The 27,378-nt window shown below is 39.2% G+C and overlaps 1 protein-coding gene across 28 annotated transcripts in view; it reads left to right on the forward strand.

The window, feature by feature from the left end:
• Nucleotides 1-27,378, forward strand: part of PTPRA (protein tyrosine phosphatase receptor type A) — a 169,397-nt gene that overhangs the window by 40,734 nt on the left and 101,285 nt on the right. For 8 of the 28 annotated variants that reach the window (XM_086333178.1, XM_086333161.1, XM_086333177.1 and 5 more), the window contains exon 2: nucleotides 9,886-9,966. The exons of 14 other annotated variants lie outside the window; for them this stretch is intronic. Coding sequence is in view for 4 of the 14 variants with exons in the window: in XM_086333161.1 (XP_086189287.1) it covers nucleotides 9,937-9,966 (30 nt within the window). In the remaining 10 variants the exon portion in view is untranslated. The remainder of the gene's footprint in view (nucleotides 1-9,885; nucleotides 9,967-27,378) is intronic. 6 more of the 28 variants (XM_086333180.1, XM_086333162.1, XM_086333179.1 and 3 more) reach the window with 1 other exon arrangement.

Consider the following 27,378-nt stretch of genomic DNA (forward strand, 5'->3'; position numbering starts at 1 on the left):
AATTAAAAGACGCTTACTCCTTGGAAGGAGAGTTATGACCAACCTAGACAGCATATTAAAAAGCAGAGACATTACTTTGCCAGCAAAGGTCCGTCTAGTCAAGGCTATGATTTTTCCAGTAGTTATGTATGGATTTGAGAGGTGGACTATAAAGAAAGCTGAACGCCGAAGAATTGATGCTTTTGAACTGTGGTGTTGGAGAACACTCTTGCGAGTCCCTTGGACTGCAAGGAGATCCAACCAGTCCATCCTAAAGGAGGTCAGTCCTGGGTGTTCATTGGAAGGTCTGATGCTGAAGCTGAAACTCCAATACTTTGGCCACCTGATGTGAAGAGCTGACTCATTTGAAAAACCCTGATACTAGGAAAGATTGAGGGCAGGAGGAAAAGGGGATGACAGAGGATGAGATGGTTGGATGGCATCACTGACTCAATGGACGTGGATTTGGGTGGACTCTGGAGTTGGTGATGGACAGGGAGGCCTGGCATGCTGCGGTTCATGGGATCACAAAGAGTTGGACACAGCTGAGTGACTGAACTGAACTGAATGGTGTTTCTCAAAGAGCAGAAAGTTGTAATTTTGATGAAGTTCAAATTATCACTTGAAAAAATATCTATTTATTTATTTTGGCTGTGCTGGGTCTTTGTTGCTACCCATGGGCCTTCTCTAGTTGCTGCGAGCCGGGGCGACTCTAGTTGCCGTGCAAGGGCTTCTCATTGTGATGACTTCCATTGTTGCAGGGCTTAGGCTCTAGGCACGCGGGCTTTAGTAGTTGTGGTGCATGGCTTCAGTAGTTGCCGCTTGTGGCCTCCAGAGTACAAGCTCATTAGTTGTGGCACATGGGCTCAATTGCCGCGAAGTGTGTAGGATCTTCCCAGATTGGGGATTGAACCAGTGTCCTTGTATTGCAAGGTGAATTCTTAACCACTGAACCACCAGGGAAGCCACAGATTAATTACTTTTTTTTTTTAATGATTCATGCTTTTTGTGTCCAATCTAAGAAGTCTTCATCTATCTTTGGTTGACAGAACCCTAAAAAGACCCCTGATGACCCACACTTATGTAGAATTTCTTCTCTTGAATGTGTACTGTACCTGTGAATTTGCTGAAATTTTATTTCAGTGCTTAATGTTACACTATGTTACAAAAGAGATATTAAAGATGTGATCAAGTTACTAATAAAGCGACTTTGAGTCAGTAAAAAGGGAGATTATGCAGAAAGGCCTATCTTAAAATTTGGGTCCAGAGTCAGAGCAAGAAAGAGTCGGGTAAGTTAAAACATGAGAAGAATTGAATTAGAGGGAGATTTTTCCATTGCTGACTTTGAAGATGAAAGAGTCCATATGACAAGAATTGCAGATGACCTCTAGCAGCTGAGAATGGCCCTTGTGAGATAGGAGGGAAGCGGGCAGGGCCCAACTGTTAAAGAATGACACAGCCATTGAGGATATGACAAAAACTAGTTAGAACCAACTAAGCCCAAGATGGTGTAAGATGACTTACAGTAGACCTTGAACCTCATTATATGCTCATTATAATGTATTATGCTAAATAACACACCCAACCAGTACCAGGACAGATCGAAGGCTGGCCATAAAAGGCCAAAAAGTGGGCAGTGGCCCAATTCCTGGAAATCCCTACTCCTCCCCCCCCCGATAGTTGGTGTTACCTAGCCCATAAAAACTAACCACTCTTATCTCACCTTCACTTTCTGTCTATGGAATGTGTATCTCCTAGGACCTTGTAGCCTTCTGATAACAAGCCCATATTCTATCTGTGGGGTGTGATTCTCCCTGAATAAATCTGTTTTCAGTCTGCTTCTGACTTACTGTTAAATTCTTCCCTGTACAAAGCCAAGGACTCTCACTTAGCGCCTATCCCAGTGACTCTCCCCTAAGACCTAGGATGTAACCATTCTCTCATGCCCCCTTCTGCCACAGTTGAATAAGAAGTAACAAAGAAATAGGGCCCATTGTCCTACAGCTGCAAGGAACTGAATTCTACCACAATTATGTGCACTTGAAAGAGGTTTATTTGAAGATAAAAAAAGATAAGATTGTGTGCTTTAAAGATTGAGTTTAATATATGGAAATATTGGGTGTCATCCAAAATATAAAATTACTTTTACATATTCATTTATTAATTTTCAGTTTTAAATGGCAGCTTCCTCTTTTAAAAAACATCAGGAGCGTGGTTTTCTTGTCTGTTTCCTGAGGAAGCAAAAAGGCAGAAACTTGGTGAATAGCAAGACCAGTGGTTGCTATAGTAAGCATGGGACTTCCTGACAGTGGCTCTATTAACAGTAGGAAATGGAACCATGGGAGTGTTCTAATTTGCCATAAGATTTTGTTTCCCATCTTTAGAGTAAGAGGTTCTGCTATATACAAGGAATTGACTCTTCCAGTTTATTTACTTAGTCAGACAGTGATTAGAAAGCCTCACTGTCTGTGTACATTGCACCATACTTAGGAGTTTTGTAATTATATGACAAGTATGATACATTTCAAATAGAGCTTTGAAACTTTCCTTCTGAAGGAAGCTTTTCCTCCAGTGGATATTGATGTACCTTGGTTATAGGCCCTATTCAACCAGTGGTGAGAGCATAGATTTTGGAATCATGTGTGCCTGGGTTGGAGAAGGAAACCGCAACCCACTCCAGTATTCTGCCTGAAAAATTCCATGGACAGAGGCGCCTGTTGGGCTATAGTCCATAGCGTGACAGTGTCAGACATGACTTAGCGACTAAAGCAGCATACCTCAGTTTGAGTCTTAGTCTTATCACCTACTAGTTGTTTGACTATGGACAAGTTATTTAACTGTTCTGTGCCACAGTTTCTTCATCTGCAAAATGAAGCATCTATTTTCTGTGCTTTGAAGATATGTTAAACACTGTGCATCATATGCCTTGATACAGTGCCTAACACATACTAAGCATTAACAAATGGTTATTATTACAATCTTTGTTGAGCTGCTGTTTTTTTAGATGTGTCTGGTTATGTCTTTTTTTTTTTTTTTTTACTATGCCTTGTTTTTCTTTCTTTAATTGAATGACTTTGAAGATGTGATTACGGTTGAACGTGCCACTTAGAAAGGAGAGATGTGTAGAAGGCATAAAGGCTGCTCATAGACCCAACTGTAGTGGTAGCTAGCCACTGTATTGGCATCTCAAATTCATTGTTTCAAGACCCATACAGCATTTCAAGGCCTTGGAAAGCACAAAAAGCACCCAGAAAACAAATGGAGCAGTTACTGAAGCATTGAATAAAGATCATTACTATTTGTACTTAATAAACATGTTCCACGTTTGCCTGAGCCTTTAGATAATGCATTTTAAAATTGGCTGTGTTTTTCTTTTTCCTTTAAATGTTACTGTTAAGTTCAAGAATGAGCCAAACTAAAAAGAACAGACATGTTTCTTACCTTCAAGGATCGTCTTAGAACAGACATGTTTCTTACCTTCAAGGATCTTACTGTCAGTTGAAGGAGGCCATAAACAGTTAGAATAGTGTGCGACAAGTACTTTACTAGAGGTAAGGACTGACTCTCCTGACTAAGGGAGAAGAAGGAGTTGGGACACCTAGGATCTCTGGCTTTGGTAAAGGGGAGACCAGAGGTTGCAAACTGATAGTTTTCGCACAGCCCACAAACTAAGAGTTGTTTTAACGTCTTTAAATGGTTGGGAAAAGTCAAATCAAAAGAAGAATGATATTTTATGACATATGGATATTATATAAAATTCAAATTTTAGTTTTCTGAAATGAAATTGAACTATAGCTACAGTTAACCTTTTGTCTGTTGCAGCTTTTATGCTAAAACAGCAGAGCTGAGTAACTGTGACAGAGGCTGTATGACCTCCAAAGCCAAATGTTTACTGTGTGGCTCTTCACAGAAAAAGTTTGCTGATTCCTGGGATAGATGGTGATTTTTATCTACTATTGTTCAGTCACTAAGTTGTGTGCAACTCTTACGACACCATGGACTACAGCACACAAGTCTTTCCTGTCCTTTACTGTGTCCTGGATTTGCTCAAATTCATGTCCATTGAGGTGGTGATGCCATCCAGCCATCTCATCCTCTGGCACCCTCTTCTCCTCTTGCCCTTAGTCTTTCTCAGCATCAGGGTCTTTTCCAGTGAGTTGGCTTTTCACATCAGGTGGCCAAAGTACTGGAGCTTAAGCATTGTTCCTTCCAATAAATATTCAGGGTTGATTTCCTTTAGGATTGACTGGTTTGGTCTCCATGCTCCTGGACTCGTGACCAGGGGATAGTCAAGAGTCTTTTCCAGCACTACAGTTTGAAAGCATCAATTTTTCAGTGCTTAGCCTTCTTTAAAGTCCAACTCTCACATCCATACATGACTACTGGAAAAACCATAGCTTTAACTATATGGACCTTTGTTGGCAAATTGATGTCTTTGCTTTATAATATGCTTAGGCTGGGTTTGTCATAGCTTTTCTTCCATGGAGCAAGTATCACCATGATCTTAGTTTTTTAAATGTTGAATTCATCGCCATGATCTTAGTTTTTTGAATGTTGAATTTTAAGCCAGCCTTTTCATTCTCCTCTTTCACCTTCATCAAGAGGCTCTTTAGTTCCTCTTTGCTTTCTGCTATTAGGGTGGTATCACCTGTATATCTGAGCTGCTTGATATTTCTCCCAGTAATGTTGATGCCAGCTTGTTGATTCTCGTTGAGTAATGATGGGACTTGTGGCAGTGGTCAGATTCACAATTTGGTGGTATAAATAAGGATTGTGAAATCTTCTTTGAAGATTGTTTTTGACTGTTTATCAAGAGGAGTTCCTGTGGAGACAAAGTGAGAGTGTATGTCAAAGGGTATGAAGTAGAGGAGGAGGGACACTAAGTGTACTATTGAGAAGATTGGCAGGGAAGGAAAGGAGAGAAAGTGATAGCTGTGAATGAAAGGCATTAGAGATTTCATTTGAAAGGTTCATGCACTTGAGGGAGTCAGCACTTGCTAACTGCCTGGAATGTTGGTATTAGATGCCACCATTCAATTTTTCATAGAAAGAGATACATTTTGAACAGTTTTGGGATAATCTTACTTTATCCTTTCTGGAATTGTATGTTTAATGTGGTTCCTACATTTAGACATATTACCCCTTTAGCTGGAAAGAGAAATGGACATCAGTCAGTTCAGTTCAGTCGTTCAATCGTGTCCAACTCTTTGCGACCCCATGAATTGCAGCACGCCAGGCCTCCCTGTTCATCACCAACTCCCAGAGTTCACCCAAACTCACGTCCATCGAGTCAGTGATGCCATCCAGCCATCTCATCCTCTGTCATCCCCTTCGCCTCCTGCCCCCAATCCCTCCCAGCATCAGAGTCTTTTCCAGTGAGTCAACTCTTTGCATGAGGTGGCCAAAGTATTGGAGTTGCAGCTTTAGCATCAGTCCTTCCAAAGAACACCCAGGACTGATCTCCTTTAGAATGGACTGGTTGGATCTCCTTGCAGTCCAAGGGACTCTCAAGAGTCTTCTCCAACACCACAGTTCAAAAGCATCAATTCTTTGGCGCTCAGCTTTCTTCACAGTCCAACTCTCACATCCATACATGATCACTGGAAAAACCATAGCCTTGACTAGATGGACCTTTGTTGGCAAAGTAATGTCTCTGCTTTTGAATACGCTATCTAGGTTGGTCATAGCTTTCCTTCCAAGGAGTAAGCGTCTTTTAATTTCATGGCTGCAGTCACCATCTGCAGTGATTTTGGAGCCCCCCAAATAAAGTCTGACACTGTTTCCACTGTTTTACCATCTGTTTCCCATGAAGTGATGGGACCAGATGCCATGATCTTCGTTTTCTGAATGTTGAGCTTTAAGCCAACTTTTTCACTCTTCTCTTTCACTTTCATCAAGAGGCTTTTTAGTTCCTCTTCACTTTGTGCCATAAGGGTGGTGCCATCTGCATATCTGAGATTATTGATACTTCTCCCAGTAATCTTGATTCCAGCTTGTGCTTCCTCCAGCCCAGCGTTTCTCATGATGTACTCTGCATATAAGTTAAATAAGCAGGGTGACAATATACAGCCTTGACATACTCCTTTTCCTATTTGGAACCAGTCTGTTGTTCCATGTCCGGTTCTAACTGTTGCTTCCTGACCTGCATACAGATTTCTCAGGAGGCAGGTCAGGTGGTCTGGGATTCCCATCTCTTTCAGAATTTTCCACAGTTTATTGTGATCCACACAGTCAAAGGCTTTGGCATAGTCAATAAAGCAGAAATAGATGTTTTTCTGGAACTCTCTTGCTTTTTCAATGATCCAGTGGATGTTGGCAATTTGATCTCTGATTCCTATGCCTTTTCTAAAACCAGCTTGAACATCTGGAAGTTCACAGTTCACGTATTGCTGAAGCCTGGCTTGGAGAATTTTGAGCATTACTTTACTAGCGTATGAGATGAGTGCAGTTGTGTGGTAGTTTGAGCATTCTTTGGACATAGGCATTGAGAAACAAGGCCAACAAATGTTCTTCCCTCATCCTATCTGGGGCATTGATCTCATCTATGAAAACATGAGGGTGAATGAACAGGCTCCACTGTCTCTTCTGAAAGTCTTTATAAACAAATGAGGAACCTATGAAAAGTCTATGAAGCCCAGTGCCTGATCTTTTAGTTCCTTGGTACCTGGGCATATGCTTTTTTTTTTTTAAGAACACCAGCAATTTGTTTATGACTCACTAATTAGTCATAATTTTGTACAAAATTACAAAATTCACCATTTTATCCTACCATTAGAATATTTCCTTAGGAGCAGAATTAGGTATGGCATCTTCTAATGGTTTTATTATTAATTTGTATAAGTAATTAATAGATGGTGGTTAAGGAATGCTTCCCTGGTGGCTCAGATGGTGAAGAATCTGCCTGTAGTGCAGGGGAGCCAATTCAGTCCCTGGGTTGGGAAGATCCCCTGGAGAAGGAAATGGCTACCCACTCCAGTATTCTTGCCTGGAGAATTCCATGGACAGAGGAACTTGGCGGGCCACCGTCCATGGGGTCACACAGAATTGGACATGACTGAGCAACTAACACTAATAAGGAATACATAAATAGTACAGAGGTCTCACCATTGTTAACATTTTAGTTTATTTAATTGGGAGTTGTATTTTTCCCCAGTGGTTTTTGTCACTCCATCAGTGTAAATAGTATACTTAATATATGTGCCAGTTGGGTTCTCCAGGAATTAGATTGAGATGGAGTAGGAGAGCAAGGGGCTTTTTGAGGAGTAATGCCTGTGAAGTGGCAGAACAGATTAGGTTGGGCATGGGAGGCTGTCAGAATGCAGTGCACACCTGACAAAATCTGTCAGCCCAGATTGCCAAATTGACTGGTTGGAAAGGTCTAGGCCATTGTACCACCCCACCTTGTCCACTCATTGGCCAGGGACAGTCCTGAGGAAAGGGTACCTTCTATTTGAAAGCTAAGGTGAATTCTAAAGGGATTAACAGCAGGAAGCTGTCAGCTAACCAGTCTCCACAACTAAATAAGAAGTCCCTTCTTGAAGAGGGTTCTGAGCAGTAAAGCTTTGTGTCTGTCCTGCTCACATCAGTAGGGTGGCTACTATCAAACAAACCAGAAAACAAGTGTTGGTGAGGATGTGGGGAAATTAGAACATTGTGCACTGTTGGTGGGAATGTAAAGTGGTATATAGCAGCTGTGGAAAATGGTTTGGAGATATTTTTAAAAATTAAACATATAATTACCACATGATTCAGTAATTCTGATTCTGGTATATGCCCAAAAGAATCGAAAGCGATCCCAAAAGCTCAGCTTCCCTGTACACTGGTGCCAAAATTTTGGGTGAAGTAGTAAAGGGTAGCTTTGTTATTTTGCCAGGGAAAGAGGCCCATAGTGGGCTAATGCCCTTAAAACCATGTGTCCCAACTTGAGGAAGATAGTGAGAAGTTTTATAGTAATTGTTTACAGAGGGCGTGATCAACTTGTGGACATTCTTCTGATGGGTTCAGTCAGTTCAGCTCAGTGATGTCCAACTCTTTGCAACCTTGTGGGCTGAAGCATGCCAGGCCTCCCTGTCCCATCACCAACTCCCAGAGTTTACTTAAACTCATGGCCATTGAGTTGGTGATGCCTTCCAACCATCTCATCCTCTGTCATCCCCTTCTCTTGACTTCAGCCTTTCCCAGCATCAGGGTCTTTTCCATTGAGTCAGTACTTTGCATCAGTGGCCAAAGTATTGGAGTTTAAGCTTCAGCATCAGTCCTTCCAATGAATATTCAGGACTGATTTCCTTTAGGATGGACTGGTTGTATCTCCTTGCAGTCCAAGGGACTCTCAAGAGTCTTCTCCAACACCACAGTTCAAAAGCATCAGTTCTTCAGCGCTCAGCTTTCTTTATAGTCCCACTCTTACATCCAAACATGACTACTGGAAAAACCATAGCCTTGACTAGACAGACCTTTGTTGGCAAAGTAGGGTCTCTGCTTTTTAATATGTTGTCTAGGTTTGTCATAGCTTTTCTTCGTAAGAGCAAGCGTCTTTTAATTTCACAGTTGCAATAACCATCTGCAGTGATTTTTGGAGCCCCCGAAAATAGTCTCTCACTGTTTCCATTGTTACCCCATCTATTTGCCATGAAGTCATGGGACCATATGCCATGATCTTAGTTTTCTGAATGTTGAGTTTTAAGCCAACTTTTTCACTCTTCTTTTTCACTTTCATCAAGAGGCTCTTAAGTTCTTCTTTGCTTTCTGCCATAAGGGTGGTGTCATCTGCATATCTGAGGTTGTTGATATTTCTCCCAGCAATCTTAGAGTCAGACACGACTGAGTGACTGGGCTGAACTGATCTTGATTCCAGCTTGTGCTTCATCCAGCCCGGCATTTCTCCTGATATACTCTGCATATAAGTTAAATAAGCAGGGTGACAATATGCAGCCTTGATGTACTCCTTTCCCTATTTGAAAACAGTCTGTAGTTCCATGTACAGTTCTAACTGTTGCTTCTTGACCTGCATACAGATTTCTCAGGAGGCAGGTAAGGTGGTCTGATATTCCCATCTCTTTAAGAATTTTCCACACAGTCAAAGGCTTTGGCATAGTCAACAAAGCAGAAGTAGATGTTTTTCTGGAACTCTCTTGCTTTTTCAATGATCCAACAGATGTTGGCAGTTTGATCTCTGGTTCCTCTGGAAAAGGTCAGTTTTCATTCCTATCCCAAAGAAAGGCAATGCCAAAGAATGTTCAGACTACTGCACAATTGCACTCATCTCACACACTAGCAAAGTAAAAACGCTCAAAATTCTCCAAGCCAGGCTTCAATAGTACATGAACTGTGAACTTCCAGCTGTTGAAGCTGGAGTTAGAAAAGGCAGAGAATATTGAATGCAGACTCTGTAGTGTTTTTCCAAGGGAGAAAACTGAGGCTTAAGGAGGTTTATAGATTTGGCTTGGGACACTTAGTTAGACACTTAGGTTGCAAAGGTTAGACCCGAGGGTGTTTTTGACCAGTGCTTGGGTTTTCAGCTTTGGCGTTTGGGGATAATTCTTTGTTTTGGAAGGGCCATCCTATGATTTGTTTATCAAAACTGTCTTCAGACATTGCCAAATGTCCCCTATCGGAATGTTATGGTACATAAATACCCCTACCATGGAATAATCCAGGTTTTTGGACAAGGGAGGAGTGTTCCATCCTATCTCCTACAGTAAGGACCTAAGATATCGTTGAATTCAGTTCTCATGAGCTTGTCAGTGATCTGAATTAACTATTTAAGATGAAGTTTTGTGCTGTGGCTCCTGGAATGTTCATTACAACTCTGTGAGATATCTTGGTAGAGTGTACCCTCTCCCCCAGAACAACCAATGCTCTTTAAATAGGGCTGTTTCATCTTTCTAAAGGTTTTTTTTTCTTTAGTTGCAGGTGGCACAACTGAAAAAATTTTTAATGGAATTCCAGTGAGTGTTGATGGATGATGCAGTTCAAGTAGCTAAAGAGGTAAAACCTGAAGTACAAGGAAACATTTGTCACCCAAATTATTGTCTTCACAAAATATAGCTAAAATCAGATTTTCTCCCACTCCCATTTAATTTCCAAGCTATAAGAGTAGGTTTTTTTTTTTTTTTTTTTTACAGACTATTTTTATTTATTTATTTATTTGGCTGTGTCGAGTCTGTGTTGCGGCATGCGGGCTCTTGAGTTGCAGCATAAGAACTCCTAGTTGTGGCCTGTGGGATCTAGCTTCTCCACTAGGGATTGAACCCAGGCCCCCTGCATTGGGAACACGGAGTCTTAGCCACTGGATCACTGGGGAAGTCCCAAGAGTAGGTTTTTTTTTTTAATGTTTAAAAATATTATAATTTTCATCGGTTAAGACACTGGTTCTCAACCGGGTCATGAATCAGGATCACTTAAAGAGCTTTGAGAAATAAAAGACCAAAGTCTGTACCCTGCTGTCCTGCTCTGTTGAATCAAAGTTTCTGTGGGTAGAGCAGAGATGATCCTGATGTCAACTACAAATTGGCACTTGTCATTTGCCTCTGCAAGGATCAAATTACAAGTTGTGACCGCTGACCTTCAACCCCACCCTGAAAGGATTCAGGGTGGAGATCAAGAATGAGGTACTCTGTGCTCTGGGAAAAACCTGCAGAACAGGCCTTCAGATAGTTAGATATTTTCAGAAGAAGATTTTATGAGCCCACTTCTTGCATCTCCTCATATCTAGAAAAGCACTAAAATCTTTCATGGTGACATGTGCTCCTCGTGACTAGCAGTCACCTTTATAAGACTGGCAGCAATGTTCTGCAGAAATGTGTGCTTGATTGCATGTATTCTGCCTTCACCAAAATCACATAATACGCTGACCTTCCTACCACCTCTTCAGAAGGGTTTCTCAGAGCTGTCTGAATTGCTGCCTCCTAGGTTATAGTTGGCATTTTGCTCCAAATAAAACTTAACTCACAACTCACATTGTGCATTTTTTTTTAGTTGAAATTGATATGGATCCTTGTTGAAGAGCTGATGCACTGAGAGTTTCAAAGAATTCAGTACTCAGTCTGTGTAGCATTAAACAACAATTTGTATTAAAAAGGAAAAGCAGAATTTCATTATCAACTTACCCATCATTCTAAGTTTTAAACAGCACCAACACTACAGTTTTGGAAAATCATTGAGTATTTTCTACAAGCTAAATATACATGTATCCAATAATCCAGAAATTCTACCCCTAGGTATTTACTCTTGAGAAATGAAAATATATGTCTACATAAAGACTTGCATGTAAATATTAACTGTAGCTTTATTTATAATAGCAAAAAAGAAAAAGGAAATAATCAAATGTCTAAAAATGGGTGAAAAGATGAATAAATTGTGATACATTCATACAATAGAATTGTACTCAGCAATAGAGAGGAATGAACTACTGTGCAACAATATGGATGAATCTCACAGATATATATAAGAAGCCAGATACACAAAAAAGTAGATACAGTTCAGTTGCCAGGAGATATGATGATAGAAATCAGACTAGTGGTTCTTCTGGCAGGAGTTGGGAGCAGGAAAAGGTGTTACATGTTAAAGTATTCATATACCTATTTTTTTCTTTGTTGTACAAAAATACGTAACATAAAAATTAAGCATTTAAATCAGTTTTATGTGTCAAATCATTGACATTAAGTATATTTATATTGTTGTGCAGCCATCATCACCACCAACAGTCTCTAGAACTTCATCTTCCTCAACTGAAATTCTGTACCGTTTACAGCTAACTCCCCATTTCCCCTTTTTCTGAATTCCTGGCAACCACATTCTGCTTTCCCTGACTGCTTTGACTACTTTAGGTACACATGTAAGTGGAACCGTACAGTATTTGTCATTTTGTGTCTAGCTTATTTCACTTAGTATAATCTTCAAGGTTTATTCATGTTGTAGCACGGATCGGAATTTCCATCCTTTTTAAGGCCAAATGATCTTCTACTGTGCATATATGCCACATTTTGTTTATTCATCCTTCAGTGGACATTTGGGTTGTCTATACCTTTTGGCTGTTGTGAGTAATGTTACTATGAGTTGTTATTGTTATATGAATTGTTAATAACAATTGTTATTGTTCAGTCGATAAGTCATATCCAACTCTTGCGACCCCATGGACGTTATACCAGCCTTCCCTGTCCTTCACTATCTTGTGAAATTTCCTCATATTCATGTCCATTGAGTTGGTGATATTATCTAACCATCTCATCCTCTGCCACCCCTTCTCCTTTTACTTTCAATCTTTCTCAGCATCAGGGTCTTTTATCTAGTGAGTCGGCTCTTCATGTCAGGGGCCAGAGTATAGGAACTTCAGCATCAGTCCTTCCAGTGAATATTGAGGGTTGGTTTCCTTTAGGATTGACTGGTTGGATCTCCTTGAAGTCCATGGGGCTCTCAAGAGCCGCCTTCAGCACCGTAGTTCAGAAGAGTCAGTTCTTTGGCACTTAGCCTTCCAGCGCTTACATCTGTACATGACTACTGGAAAAAGCATAGCTTTGACTATATAGATCTTTGTTGGCAAAATGATGTCTCTGCTTTTTAATATGCTGTTTAGGTTTGTCATAGCTTTTCTTCCAAGGAGCAAGCGTCTTTTAATTTCATGGCTGCAGTCACTGTCTGCAGTGATTTTGGAGCCCAAGATAAAACCTGGGACTATTTCCACTGTTTCCACTGTTTCCCCATCTATTTGCCATGAAGTGATAGGACCAGATGCCATGGTCTTAGTTTTTTGAATGATGAGTTTTAAGCCTAAGCCCACTTTTTTACTCTCCTCTTTCACCCTCATCAAGAGGCTCTTTAGTTCTTCACTTTCTGCCATTAGAGTGGTATCATCTGCATATCTGAGGTTGTTGGTACTTCTCCTGACAGTGTTGATTCCAGCTTGTGATTCATCCAGCCTGGCATTTCACATGATGTACTCTGCATTTAATTTAAATAAGCAGGGTAACAATATACAGCCTTGTCATACTGCTTTCCCAGTTTTGAACCAATCTGTTGTTCCATATCTGGTTCTAGCTGTTGCTTCTTGACCTGCATACAGGTTTCTCAGGAGGCATGTGAGGTTGTCCAGTACTCCCATCTCTTTAAGAATTTTCCAGTTGGTTGTGATCCACACAAAGGCTTTAGTGTAGTCAATGAAGCAGAAGTAGATGTTTTTCTGGAATTCCCTTGCTTTCTCCATAATCCAGCGAACGTTAGCAGTTTGATCTCTGGTTCCTCTGCCTCTTTAAAACCTAACTTGTACACCTGGAAGATCTGGGTTCACTTACTGCTGAAGTCTGGCTTGAAGAATTTTGAGCATAACCTTGCTAGTATGTGAGATTAGCGCAATTGTATGGTAGTTTGAACATTCTTTGGCATTATCCTTCTTTGTGATTAGAATGAAAATTGACCTTCAGTCCTGTGGCCACTGCTTAGTTTTCCAAATTTGCTGGCATATTGAGTGCAGCACTTTCACAGCATCATCTTTTAGGAATTTAAATAGCTCAACTGGAATTTTCTTTCTGGAGTTCCTGATTTTCTTTTTTCTTGTCTTTTTTTTTTTTTTTTTTTTGATCTATCTTTATTATTATCCTACTGTTCCCCATGCTGTCAATCATATACATTCTAGTCTATTATTCTTGAGGTCATCTGCATGGCTGTTTTCTTGTGATTTTCCTCATTGCATTTTTGAGTAGTATCCTTCCCCCTGAATCTTAGATCTCAGTTTTCTTTTTTTTTAATTAAAAATTAAAAGCCTTGGAGAAGGAAATGGCAACCCACTCCAGTAATCTTGCCTGGGAAATCCCATGGACAAGAGGAACCTGGTGGGCAAAGAGTCAGACACGACTGAGCAAGGGGCAGGTGCTCGCTAGAGGCCCCAGAGCTTTTGATGGCAGAGCCAGCACCGTGGCTGAGGACTCCCGGCTCCCAGGCCTCTCTCACCAGATAGGAGCATGGAAAACTAGTCTAAAATACTCCTGAGGGCTTTCCTGGCGGCTCATTGGTAAAGAATCGCCCCCCTGCCAAAGCAGGGGATGCGAGTTCCACCCCTGGTCTGGGAAGACCACATGTGGCAGAGCAGCTGAGCCCATGCATCACAGCCACTGGGCCGGGGCTCTCGAGCCCGGGAGCCGCAGAACTGAGGTCTGTGGGCACCAGAGCCCATGCTCCACAACAAGAGGAGCCACAGCTAGAGAAAAGCCCACGCAGCATGAAGACCGTGCACAACCATAAATAAAATCATTAAAAAACATGCCTGAACCTAAAAAAAAAAAAAAATTTAAAATTAAAAGCTTTTTTTTTTTTTTGCTAAAGTTCATTCTCAAGTAACTTCTTAAGAGAAAGAGTACTCAGCAGATAAACTGATTCTTCTGATGTCTGTTCTCCCCTCATGTTTGAGTGATGGTTGGGTTTAGAATTCTAAATTGCAGGTTATTTTCCCTCTGAACTTTGAAAGTCATTGCTCGGTTTTTTTTCTGGCATTCATTGTTCATCATAAGAAGTGAAATTTAGTCTCATTTTGTTTTCTGTAGGAAATTTATTCTATCATTTCTCTGAAAACTTCTCTTTTTTCCATACATAGTTGATCATGAACAGTACGGGTTTAACTGCACGCTTGAACTCCTCTTATTCACAAATTTTTAAAAATAAATACAGGTATACTTCAAAGATATTGTGGGTTTGGTTCCAGACCACTGCAATAAATACTGCAATAAAGTGAGTCACATAATTTTTTTCTGGTATCTCAGTACATATAAAAGGTATGTTTAGGGGGAATTCCCTGGTTGTCCAGTGGTTGGGGCTCCACTCTTTCACTGCTGAGGGCCCAGCTTCAATCCCTGGTATGACTGTGATGATACCACAAGCCATGTGATACAGTAAAAAAAAAAAAAAAAAGAAAAATTTGTACTAAGTGTGCAATCACATTAAGTCTAAAAAAAAAATCTAAGTAACTTAAGAAATACTTTATTGGTGAAAAATGAGCTTTCAGTCAACCATAATCTTTTTGCAGTAGTTACATCAAAGATCACAGATCAGTGTAGCAAATATAATAATAATGAACACATTCAAAATATTGCAAGAACTAACAAAACGGGGTGCAGAGACAGAGTAAGCAAATGCTACTGGAAAATGGTACCAACAGACTTGCTTGTTGCAGGATTGCCACAGACCTACAGTTTGTAAAAAACAGTTTCTGCAAAGCATGGTAGTGTCGAATGCAATAAAAAAAGGTATGTTGAATGTAGCACTATATAGCATCATATGATACTTGAATCTGAGGATGCCAAACCTAGGATGTGGAGGGCCAACTATATAAAGTTATATATGAGTTTTTTTTTTGGCTGTGTTAGGTCTTCTGTGCTGTGTGTTGGCTTTTCTCTAGTTTCAACCAGATGAGGGGCTGCTGTCTATTTCTGGTGCCTGGGTTTCTCGTTGTGGTGGCTTCTCTTTTCTTGTGCAGCACAGGCTTTGGGGCACAGTAGTTGTGGCATGTGGCTTTTTTGCCCCAGGCCATGTGAGATCTTCCAGGACCAGGAATTGAACCTTGTCCCCTGCATTGGCAGATGGATGCTTTTTTTTTTTTTTTTTTTTTTAATTTTTAATTGGAAGGTAATTGCTTTACAGTGTTGTGTTGGTCCCTGCCATACATCAACATATGTCCCCTCTCTCCCGCCTCCCACCCTCTGGGTTGCCACAAAGCACTGGGTTTAGATCCCTCTGTCATATGGCAAATTCCTAGTGGCTATGTATTTTATGTATGGTACTGTGTGTGTTTCAGTGCTAGTCTCAGTTCATCCCGCCCTCTCCTTCCCCTCCACTGTGTCCACAAGTCTATTCTCTGTTATGTCTAGCAGATGGATTCTTATACATGGATTTTGACTGTGTGGGGAACTGGTGGTGGTAATGGGGGTCTGGTTGGCACCTTTAACCCCCCGAGTTGTTCAAGGATCAGTTGTTTTCTAAGAATTCCATAGTGGTGTACTTGATGGGTCCCTTAATCTGTTTTTTGTTTTTTTTTTTTAAATTTTTGAAAATATTTATTTATTTGGCTGCATTGGCTCTTGGTTGCAGCATGAGGGATCTTTCTTTGCAGCACACGGGCTTTCTTAGTTATGGCATGCAGCCTTAGTTGCTCTCTGTTATGTGGAATCCTGTTTCCCCAGTCAGGATCGAACCCATGTCCCCTGCATTGGAAGGTGAATTCTCAGTCACTGGACCACCAGGAAAGTCCTAGCCCCCCTTAATCTGCAGACTCGTATTTTTCATGTTTAATGATTGCCTTATGTTTTTCTTAGATGATATCCTCCACTCCGTTTTCTTACTTTTTTCTCTCAGAAATTCTAATTTGGGCCTCTTGGATTGCTCTTATAATGTTCTTATCTATTCTCGCCTGTTTTCAAACTTTTTTTCTTTGGTTTCCTTTTTTCAGGTCTCTCTTCTGGGAGATTTTCATGACTTTTTCCTCTCTTTCTATTGAATTATCTTCAGTTTGTTTAAAATTTTTCTAGAGCTGTTTCTTGTTTTATGATTTTACTTCTATTTTTATCTCTGAAGATAGTTTTTAAAAGTTTTGTTTTTTTTCTGGAATCATTCCTGTTTCCTCTAGTCATTTTCTTTTCCTGTTTATCTTTGGTGATCCTTGCCTATTCTTTATTTTTAAGAATGAAAGTTTAGAAAAGTTGAGTAAGAGCTTTGAGTACATAGGAAAGACTTGTCAGCTGGCAGAGTAAGTGGGCATGAGCTGGCTGTTAAACTTTGAAGAATGCAGAGGACTTGACCATAGCATTAGCTCTCTGTTTTTCCTATTCTCCCAACTTTAGTTCCTGCTGTATGTTTAAACAAATTCTTTATTATTTACTTAATGTACATCTCTGCTTCTGAACAGTGTTATCATTAATGAGGGTGAGGTAAGATTGTGTGTGCTGACATCAAAAAATGACCATAAAATAGTGTAGGACAAAAAAAAAAGAAAAATCAAGTTACATAATAATAATAAAAAAAGTAAATATAAAATAATTTAACAATGAGAAAGTTGCAGTAGGGCCTGTAGTAGGTGAAAGAAAGGGAATTGGGAGAGAAGAACTAAATGGAGGAAGCCACAGCCCAGAAAATTGATGGGATGAGCTCTCGATCAGGAGGGATCTGTAGTAGGAAAGGCCCAAGACATGGAAATATTGGCAGTGAAGCAGGCACTGACTGAAGAAAATTTACTTAAACGTTTGTGGATACTCTAACCCCAGGCTGGTAGGAGTCCGAAGATTTCTAGTTTGTGGCAGCAGGAACCCCAAAGTAAGCTCCCAACTGCTGATCACATTCCAGAGTGGCTGTGGAAATGAGGAACAGAGTGAGCTGCTACTACCAACATGAATGCATTACTGTTTTCATCCTCATCACTACATGTGCAAATTTTGAGGTTCAAGGAACCTATAGAATGCTTCTTAGGGGAAAAGTTTAAGTGTAAAGTCTTACAAATTTGAGTGTTATGATATTGAGTTATATAGAATTTGAGTTCCTCATCTTGAAGGTGTACATTAAGGTAAGGGCTTAATTGAAGCCAGAAAAGTCAAGGCAAAGAAATGTGTAATTTGAGTACAAATGGTCATTTTGGTCATAGTGAAGGATTAGTGAATAAGGAACAGGTGTAGGGGCAACTTGGAAAATGCCTGCTGTGTACTAGATTTTATGATGGAGTTTTATGTGTAGACATATTTACATTACTTTTTTTTTTTTTTTTTTGGCCATTCTCTGTGGCATGTGGGATCTTAGTTGCAGGTCCTACCCACTGGACCACCAGGGAATTCCCTACATTATGTTTTTTATAGTACTCATAGCAGTCCCCTTTTATCAGTGGGAGACATTGCTATTTTAAAGATAAGGAAATGAAAACTCAAAACATAAAAACCAAGAGCTTTTTCTAAGCTGTAGTCATCCCAGAGCTAAGATTCATATACAAGTATGTGTGACTTCACAGTCCATGTTTTTTTCACTCTACTGTGTTGGATCTCTAAGGAAAAGAATTGCTTTCTCAATTTCTCATGTATGGTGAAAACTACAATATGTTTCTAAACCAAGCATTGTTAGTCTTTTGTTCTTCATGTATTGGGCATTTGCTGAGTGAAGATTCTGCGTTCAAGGAGTGTATAGCATAAGTTAGGGACACAGAAAAGAAGTTTGCCTGTGGGCTATGAGCTCACTGAAGACAAGAACTGTTTTTGTTTTGTTTTCCTGTTTTTTGGCTGCTGGATGTTAGTTCCCCTACCAGGCATCAACCCCTGCAGTGGAAGCAGAGTATCTTAACTACTAGACCACCAGGGAAATCCCAGACAAGGACTGGTTTTAATTGGCTTTCTGAACCCAGCACTGAAATTTTATCAGGTTGTATAACCACTGCCATAATCAGGATACAGTACTGTTCCACCACCACAAAGAAGGAAAAAATCCCTCGTGCTACCCCTTTATAATCACCAGATCCTCTCCCCAACGTAACTGTGGCAGCCTATCTCTGTGAAAGTCGCTCAGTCATGTCCAGCTCTTTGCAACCCCATGGACTGGACAGTCCATGGAATTCTCCAGAGGATCTTCCCAACCCAGGGATCGATCAAATCCCTTATTGCAGGTGGATTCTTTACCATCTGAGCCCAAGATTCTTTACCATCTTCCCTTACCATCAGGGAAGCCCAAGAATACTGGAGTGGGTAGCCTATCCCTTCTCCAAGGGATCTTCCTGACCCAGGAATCAGACCAGGGTCTCCTGCATTGCAGGCGGATTCTTTACCAGCTGAGCTACCAGCGAAGCAACCTATCAGTGAAATGAAAATCACAACTTTTTCATTTCAAGTGTGGTATATAAATGGAATGTGTGTAACCTTTTGAGATTGGCTTTTTCACTCAACATAATGCCTTTGAGATCCATCCAAGTTTTTGTGTGTATCAGTAATTTGTTCTTTTTTTGTAGCTCAGTAGTACTACACTGTATGGATATGTTGCATTTTATTCATGTTCTTGTTGAAAGACATTTGTATTAAGTCCAGTTTGCTGCTGCTGCTAAGTCACTTCAGTTGTGTCCGCCTCTGTGCAACCCCATAGATGGCAGCCCACCAGGCTCCCCCGTCCCTAGGATTCTCCATGCAAGAACACTGGAGTGGGTTGCCATTTCCTTCTCCAATGCATGAAAGTGAAAAGTGAAAGTGAAGTCGCTCAGTCGTGTCCAACCCTTCGCGACCCCATGGACTGTAGCCCACCAGGCTTTTCCATCCATGGGGTTTTCTAGGCAAGAGTACTGGAGTGGGGAGGTATACAAAAAAACTGTTACGAACATTCATGTACACATGTTTTGTGTGGACATGTTTTCCATTTCTCTGGGATAAATACCCAGAAGTGCCATTGTTATGTTGTATGGTAAGTGTATGTTTAGTTTTTAAAGAAACTGCCAAACTACTTTCTGGACAAGTTATAAAAATTTTGCATTTCCACTAGCATTATATGAAAGATGAAGTTTCTATCCTCACTAGCATTTGGCATTGTCAATATTTAACAAATTTTGGTCATTCTGAAAGGTGTTGTAATAGTATCTCATTGTGTCTTTAATTTGCATTTCCCTGATTTCTCATGATAGTGAACATTTTCATGTCCTTATTTGCCATGTGAATATATTCTTCAGTGAATATTTTTTCATGTGTTTGCCCATATTCTAATGAGATTCTTTGTTTTCTCATTTTTGTGTTTAGAGACTTTCTGGATAAGTGTTCTTTATATGTGTTTTCTCCCCAGTCTGTGTCTTGTCTTTTAATCTTCCTAACAGGGTCTTTGATAAACTTGATTTTTAATTTTGATGAAGGCCAATCCTCTCTTATAAGTCTTGCTTTGGTGTCATGTCTAAAAACTGTTTGCCCAACTCTAGGTCACAAAGGTTTTCTCCTGTGTTTTCCTGTACCATTTTTTATAGTTTTACCCTTTATCTTTGCATCTAAGATCCATTTGCAGTTAATTTTTACATAAATTTTGGATCTCTGTTTTTTCTTTGCCTATGGAAGTCCATTTGCTCCATCCCCATTTATTCTTCCTTCTTTGGATTTTTTCTTCCTTTGGATTGCTTTTATATCTTTGCCAGAAATCAGTTAGGCATACTTGTGAGTCTATTTCCAGTTTCTCTATCCTGTTTTATTGATCTCTGTGTTTGTCCCTTCTTCAGCACCATACACTCTTGATTGCTGAAGCCATATGGTAAGTTTTAAATTTGATAATATGGTTCCTCCAAGTTTTCAGTATTGTTTTATTCTGAATCATTTATCTTTTCATATAAATTTTAGAATCAACTTGTCTGTCTATTTTAAAAAATTGTCTATAACTTGTCTGTGTCCACCCCCCCAAAAAATGCTGTGGTACTTCCCTGGTGGGTGGTTCAGTGTTTAATACTCTGCACTTCTACTTCAGAAGGCACAGTTTCAGTCCCTGGCTGGGGAGGATCAGCATGCTGCATGGTGTAGCCAAAAAAAGGGGGGAAAAAAACTGCTATGCTTTTTTTATAGGATTTGTGTTAAATCTGTAGATCATTTTAGGCAGAGTTGACAGCTATACTAATGTTGAGTGGTCCAAAACATGCACACAGTATGTCTTTCCATTTATTTAGGCTTTACTTCATTAGTGCTTTATCATTTTCAGCATACCAGATTCTAAACATGTTATGTTAAATTTGTACTTAAATAATATTTTCTATTTGGGGAAGTGATTGTAAATGGTGTTACATTTAAGTTTGTTTTTTCTTTAGTCATTCTTAGTATACTAAAATATTACTGATTTTCCTGTGTTGATCTTAATATCTTGTGACATTATTAAACTAAGTAGTTTAAAGAGATTTTAATTTGATTCCCTGGGGTTTTCTATGAGGTTAATCATGTCCCCTGCTTTACAATCTGTGGAAATTTTTATTTCCTTTTCTTGCCTTATTTTTTGCACTGGCTAGGACTTGGGGTACTGTGTTAAATAGGAATGGTGAGAGCAGGTATCTTGGCTTTGTTCATAATTTTAGGAGGAAGTATTCAGACTAGGTTTTTTGTTTTTGTTTTGTTTAGCTGCCTTTTATCAGGTAGTGGGAGAAATTCCTTAAATTTCAAGTTTGCTGAGCGTTTTTCTCATGAGTTTGTGTCAAACGTTTTCTCTGCATCTGTTGATAGGATCTGTTGATTGACAGTTTTTTTGGAAGCAGCCTTATATTCCTGGGATAAATCCCACTTGTTTATGGTATATTTTTCTTTTTATGTATTGCTGCATTTGGTTTGGTAATATTCTGCTGAGGATTTTTGTTCCTGTGTTCATAAGGGGAATTGATCTGTAATTTTGTTTTTTTTTTACCATCTGGTTTTATCAGGATAATATCAGTATAAAAATGAGAATTGGGAAGTGTTCATCTTCTATTTTTTGGAAGAGTTAGAATGGGTGTTATTATGGCAAGTGTAGAATGGGTATTATTTCCTTTTTAAATATTTGTGGGACTTGCCATTGAAGACATCTTGGCCTTAAGATTTGTTTTTCTGAAGTTAAACATTTCTTTAAAAGTTATAGGAGTTTGTGATTTTCAAGGAATTTGTGCATTTTGTCTGAGTTGTTGGATTTCTGTTTACAGAGTTGTTCTTAGCATCCCTTATCCTTTTGATGTCTGTGGTTTCTATAGTGATGTCCCTTCTTTACAGTTGTGAAGGTTTGCTTTATGAACCAGGATGTGGTCTGTCTTAGAGAGTATTCCATAGGAATTTACAAAAAAAAGTCTAGCCTGCTGTTGGATAGAGTGTCCTATAAATGTTAGTTAGGTCTTGTTGGTTGATGGTAGTGTTCTTTCTGTTGCTGATTTTCAGTTAAGGTTTTTGTCAGTTACTGAGAGGGGGTTATTGATTTGTCTTTCTCTGTTTTCAATTAGGCCAATTTTTGCTTCTTGTATTTTGAAGCTGTTTTCTGGTGCATACACATTTAGAATTTTATGTCTATTTTGGCCTTTTAGTCATTATGTATTATTCCTTTTTGTTTCTGATAATTTTCCTTGTTCTGAAAAATACTTTATCCAGTGTAACATGGCTACTTCAGCTTTCTTTTGTTCCATATTTGCATGGTATGTCTTTCCTCATCCATTTTCTTTTTAATTGACAAAAAAATTTAGGCAGTTCAAAGTAGAAAATACAGAGCTCCCATATACCCTCTTCTTACCAACTCCCACCAGTTTCCTTTATTAACATTTTGCATTCATGTGGTTGATTAGTTACAACTGATAAACCAATATTGATAGATTATTATTAACTAGAAGTTCATAGATTACTTTAGGGTTTATTCTTTTTATTGTATATTTTGTGAATTTTAACAAATACATAACGACATATATCCATTACAGTATCATACCAAATAGTTTCACTACCCTAAACACCTTCTGTGCTATACTTTTTTATCCTTCCTTTTCTCCTCCTAAAACATGGAATCCATTTATTTCTAACCTTTCTATATCATTATCTTTGAAGTAAGTTTATTATAGACAGCATATGAAGTGAATTGAAGTGAAAGTTGCTCAGTCATGTCCAACTCTTTGCAACCTCATGTACTATACATGGAATTTTCCAGGTCAGAATACTGGAGTGGGTAGCCTTTCCCTTCTCCAGGGGATCTTCCCAACCCAGGTCTCCTGCATTGCAGGCAGATTCTTTACCAACTGAGCTATCAGGGAAGCCCCCTAGACAGCATATAGTTAGTTAGGTCTTTTTCCTTTTTAACCAATTCTTCTCATCCTTGTCTTTTTAGGTGGTGTTTTTAGACTGTTTATATTGAATGTAATTTTCAGTATTTTGCATTTGTTTACCATTTTATTAATGGCAAAGTTTGCCATTTTAGGAATTCTTTTTCATATTTTTCTTCTGTTTGCCCTTCCTTGTATTCCTATGGGTTACTTGAACATTTTCTTAGTACTCCAGTTTGGTTTTTCTGTAATGTCTTTAGTGTATCTCTTTGTATAGTTTTTTTGTGTGATTGCTCTAGGGATTAAAATACACATACATAAGTTATCACAATCTGCTAATTGATCTTTTGCCACTTTAAGTGGAAGGTGGAAACCTTACTACCTTTTAGGCCCTTACCCGCTTTATGAAACAGTTGTCTTAAGTGTTACCTTTATGTATGTTGAAAACCACAGGGCAGTGTTACAGTTTTACTTTCAATCATCAAACATAATTTTAAAAACTGAACAAGGGGAAAATTGTTTAATTAGTATATATGTATTTATGTATATGTTCATACACAATACATATGTAGCATACATACACGTGTGGGCACACACCCTTTCTACTGCTCATTATTCCTGATGTTTGAGGTTTCTGTCATTTATTTCCTGTGTGAAAAAATTCCTTTAACCATTCTTTCAGAGCTGTTTTGTTGATGACACATTATTTCCTTCATCTGCCAGTGTCTTTTTCTCATCTTCATTCCTGAAGGATGATTTTACTCTAATATGAAGAACTGTACAAAAAAGATCTTTATGACCCAGATAATCACGATGGTGTGATCACTGACCTTGAGCCAGACATCCTGGAATGTGAAGTCAAGTGGGCCTTAGAAAGCATCACTACGAACAAAGCTAGTGGAGGTGATGGAATTCCAGTTGAGCTATTTCAAATCCTGAAAGATGATGCTGTGAAAGTGCCGCACTCAATATGCCAGCAAATTTGGAAAACTCAGCAGTGGCCACAGGACTGGAAAAGGTCAGTTTTCATTCCAATCTCAAAGAAGGCAATGCCAAAGAATGCTCAAAGTACTGCACAATTGCACTCATCTCACACACTAGTAAAGTAATGCTCAAAATTCTCCAAGCCAGGCTTCAGCAATATGTGAACCGTGAACTTCCAGATGTTCAAGCTGGTTTTAGAAAAAACAGAGGAACCAGAGATCAGATTGCCAACATCTGTTGGATCATCGAAAAAGCAAGAGAGTTTCAGAAAAACATCTACTTCTGCTTTATTGACTATGCCAAAGCCTTTGACTGTGTGGATCACAATAAACTGTGGAAAATTCTGAAAGAGATGGGAATCCTAGACCACCTGACCTGGCTCTTGAGAAACCTATATGCAGGTCAGGAAGCAACAGTTAGAACCGGACATGGAACAACAGACTGGTTCCAAGTAGGAAAAGGAGTACGTCAAGGCTGTATATTGTCACCATGCTTATTTAACTTATATGCAGAGTACATCACGAGAAATGCTGGGCTGGAAGAAGCACAAGCTGGAATCAAGATTGCTGGGAGAAATATCAATAACCTCAGATATGCAGATGACACCACCCTTATGGCAGAAAGTGAAGAAGAACTAAAGGGCCTATTGATGAAAGTGAAAGAGGAGAGTGAAAAAATTGGTTTAAAGCTCAACATTCAGAAAACGAAGATCATGGCATCTAGTCCCATCACTTCATAGCAAATAGATTGGGAGACAGTGGCTGACTTTATTTTTGGGAGCTCCAAAATCACTGCAGATGGTGATTGCAGTCATGAAATTAAAAGGTGCTTACTCCTTGGAAGGAAAGTTACGACCAGCCTAGACAGCATATTAAAAAGCAGATACGTCACTTTGTCAACAAAGGTCCATCTAGTCAAGGCTATGGTTTTTCCAGTGGTCATGTATGGATGTGAGAGTTGGACAGTAAAGAAAGCTGAGTGCTGAAAAATTGATGCTTTTGAACTGTGGTGTTGGAGGAGACTCTTGAGAGTCCCTTGGACAGCAAGGAGATCCAACCAGTCCATCCTAAAGGAGATCAGTCCTGGGTGTTCATTGGAAGGACTGATGTTGAAGCTGAAGCTCTGATACTTTGGCCACCTCATGCGAAGAGCTGACTCATTTGAAAAGACCCTGATGCTGGGAAAGATTGAGGGCAGGAGGAGAAGGGGACGACAGAAGATGATGTTTGGATGGCATCACCGACTCAATGGACATGGGTTTGGATGGACTCCAGGAGTTGTTGATGGACAGGGAGACTGTCATGCTGCAGTTCATGGGCTTGCAAAGAGTTGGACACGACTGAACTACTGAACTGAATATTTTGGCTTGATCCTTTTAGCATTTGAAAAATATTATACATTTCCTTTTAGTTTCCGTGGTTTTTGGTGGAAAATATACTGTCCTTCAAATTGTTATTCTCTTAGAAGTAGCATATCATTTCTCTCTGGCTTCTTTCAGAACTTTGTCATCAGTTTTCAGCAGTTTGAAGGTTGATAATCCATAACTAAATTTGGAATATTTTCAGCTATCATTTTTCAAATATATATATGTATATTTATCTCTGCATTCTTTTTCTTCTCATTTTTTAGGACTCCAGTGGTGAACATGTTATATCTTTATTATTGTCCCACAGGACTCTGAGGTGCTATTCATTTCTGTTTTTTAATCTCTTTCGTCTCGGTTGTAGATTGGACCTTTTCTGTTGATTTGTTTTTAAGTTCATTGATTGTTTCCTTTGTCATTTCCATTCTGCTATGAGTTTTTTTAAGTCTTTATTGGATTTGTTACAATATTGCTTTTCTTGTCTGTATTCTTGGTTTTTGGCCACAGTCAGGCATATGGAATTTTAGCTCCCTGACCAGGGATTGAACCTGCACCACTTGCATTGGGAGGTGAAAGCTTAACCACTAGACCTCCGGGGAAGTCCCCATCCAGTGTTTGTTTGCTTTGATTGTTTCTTTTTCGGTGTCAACTTTTGTGCTTTTAGTTCTAAAATTTCTATCTGATATTCTTTATATCTTCTGCTTCCTGAGTGTTTATGATTTCTTTTTGGAGAGTTCTTAGGATAGCTGCTTTAAAATAATTTCCAAATAATTTAAAATCTGTATTATCTTATTGTAATATTTATTAAAATATTTATTGTATTATTGTATTGTAATACAACTGGCCCATCTCCCATATTCAGCCTACTGCCTTTTTTTTTTAGTGTGACATATGAGCACAAAATGGGTTTTATGTTTTTATTTATAATACAATACAATAATACAATATATTGTATTTATTTATTTATTTATAATTATTATTATTTTTTCTTCATTCAAGTTGAGACTTTCATAGTTCCTGGTGTGACAAGTGATTTTGAACTGCATCCTATCCATTTTGAGTGTTCTGTTCCCATTTAAACCTTTTTATTTAATAGGCAGTCAACCTGTTTAGGTTTGGAGCACACACCCTGGCCTACTTTTGCTGACTGTGGTTCAAAAATCAGTTTAATTTTCGAAATCTTACTCTGTTATTCTGCTCTGCCCTACTTGTGTGCTACCAGGAGACCAGTCTGAAACCTGGGCCTTAATTCATACCAGAGTTTAGTACTGAAACCTTTTACTGTGCTGTTTCTGGTCACTTTTATACATAGGTTGTTCAGAGGTGGTCTAGGATTTTGTACTGATATTTAAAAGATTCATTTTTCTAACTCTCTCCTCACATAATCTTCACCCCATTTTCTAGTTGTACTGGGGTGAAGCTCCACCTTAATATTCCAGGGTAGAAATGGAAGACGGAGCTCTACCCACATTCTTTAAAACTGCCGCCTAATGGGTGAGGGGAGGTGCTGCCTTATTGATACTGGACAGAACTGGGAAACATTGCCTCGTGAAGTGGAGGGATGCCACTTTTCTGTTGTTGTTTGCCTGGATTGTGTATGTCAAAATGTTTCTGTCTTGCTGTGTCACCCTTTTCCTGGTCTTTTGTCTATAGAAAGCAGGCTTTTCTTGGTACTTTTTTGTTTGTGCTCATTTTTGTTTTCAGGTTGTGGGCCTCTCCAGAGCTCAGGACAGGACATATTAGGAGTCAATCCCAACCAAGCCAAACAAAAAATAGGAAACTTCCTGCAGGAAGTTCTGTCCTTGTGTCAGTCTTTGTGTTCCATGGTCCCTAGCTAATCTACCTTATTTTTTCTCCTTTTTTGTAATCTTCTGTCAGTTGCTTCATGAATTTTGTGTGAGTTTTTTGTTGTTCTAATTGGTGGGAGGAATAGGGTGAAATATGCTTATTCCATCTCTTGTCCTGAACTGAAAGTCCAGTTTGTTTTAAATTATAAACTTGAGTTTATGGACACTAGTTTAACACCTGTATACTTATTTTTCATAAGTACACGGCCTTGCATGTGTTAAGTTTAGGTGCGGTTCCCCAATAGTCACAGCTCATTTTATTTCCTCACCTCATTAACTGGAATTTCTAGAACAGAGGCAGCAAACTGGCCCATCTCCCATATTCAGCCTACTGCCTTTTTGTGTTTTTTTTTGGTATGACATATGAGCACAAAATGGGTTTTACATTTTTAAGTGGATGGAAAAAGACTCAAAAGGATACTGTAGGAACACTACATGAAATTTAAGTGTTCATAAATCAAGTTTTTTTGAAATACAACTATGCTCAT

Source organism: Bos grunniens, chromosome 13 (genome assembly GCF_055505025.1).
Source record: "Bos grunniens cultivar Pamir isolate PY7600 chromosome 13, Bosgru_T2T1.0, whole genome shotgun sequence".
Taxonomy (NCBI): domain Eukaryota; kingdom Metazoa; phylum Chordata; class Mammalia; order Artiodactyla; family Bovidae; genus Bos; species Bos grunniens.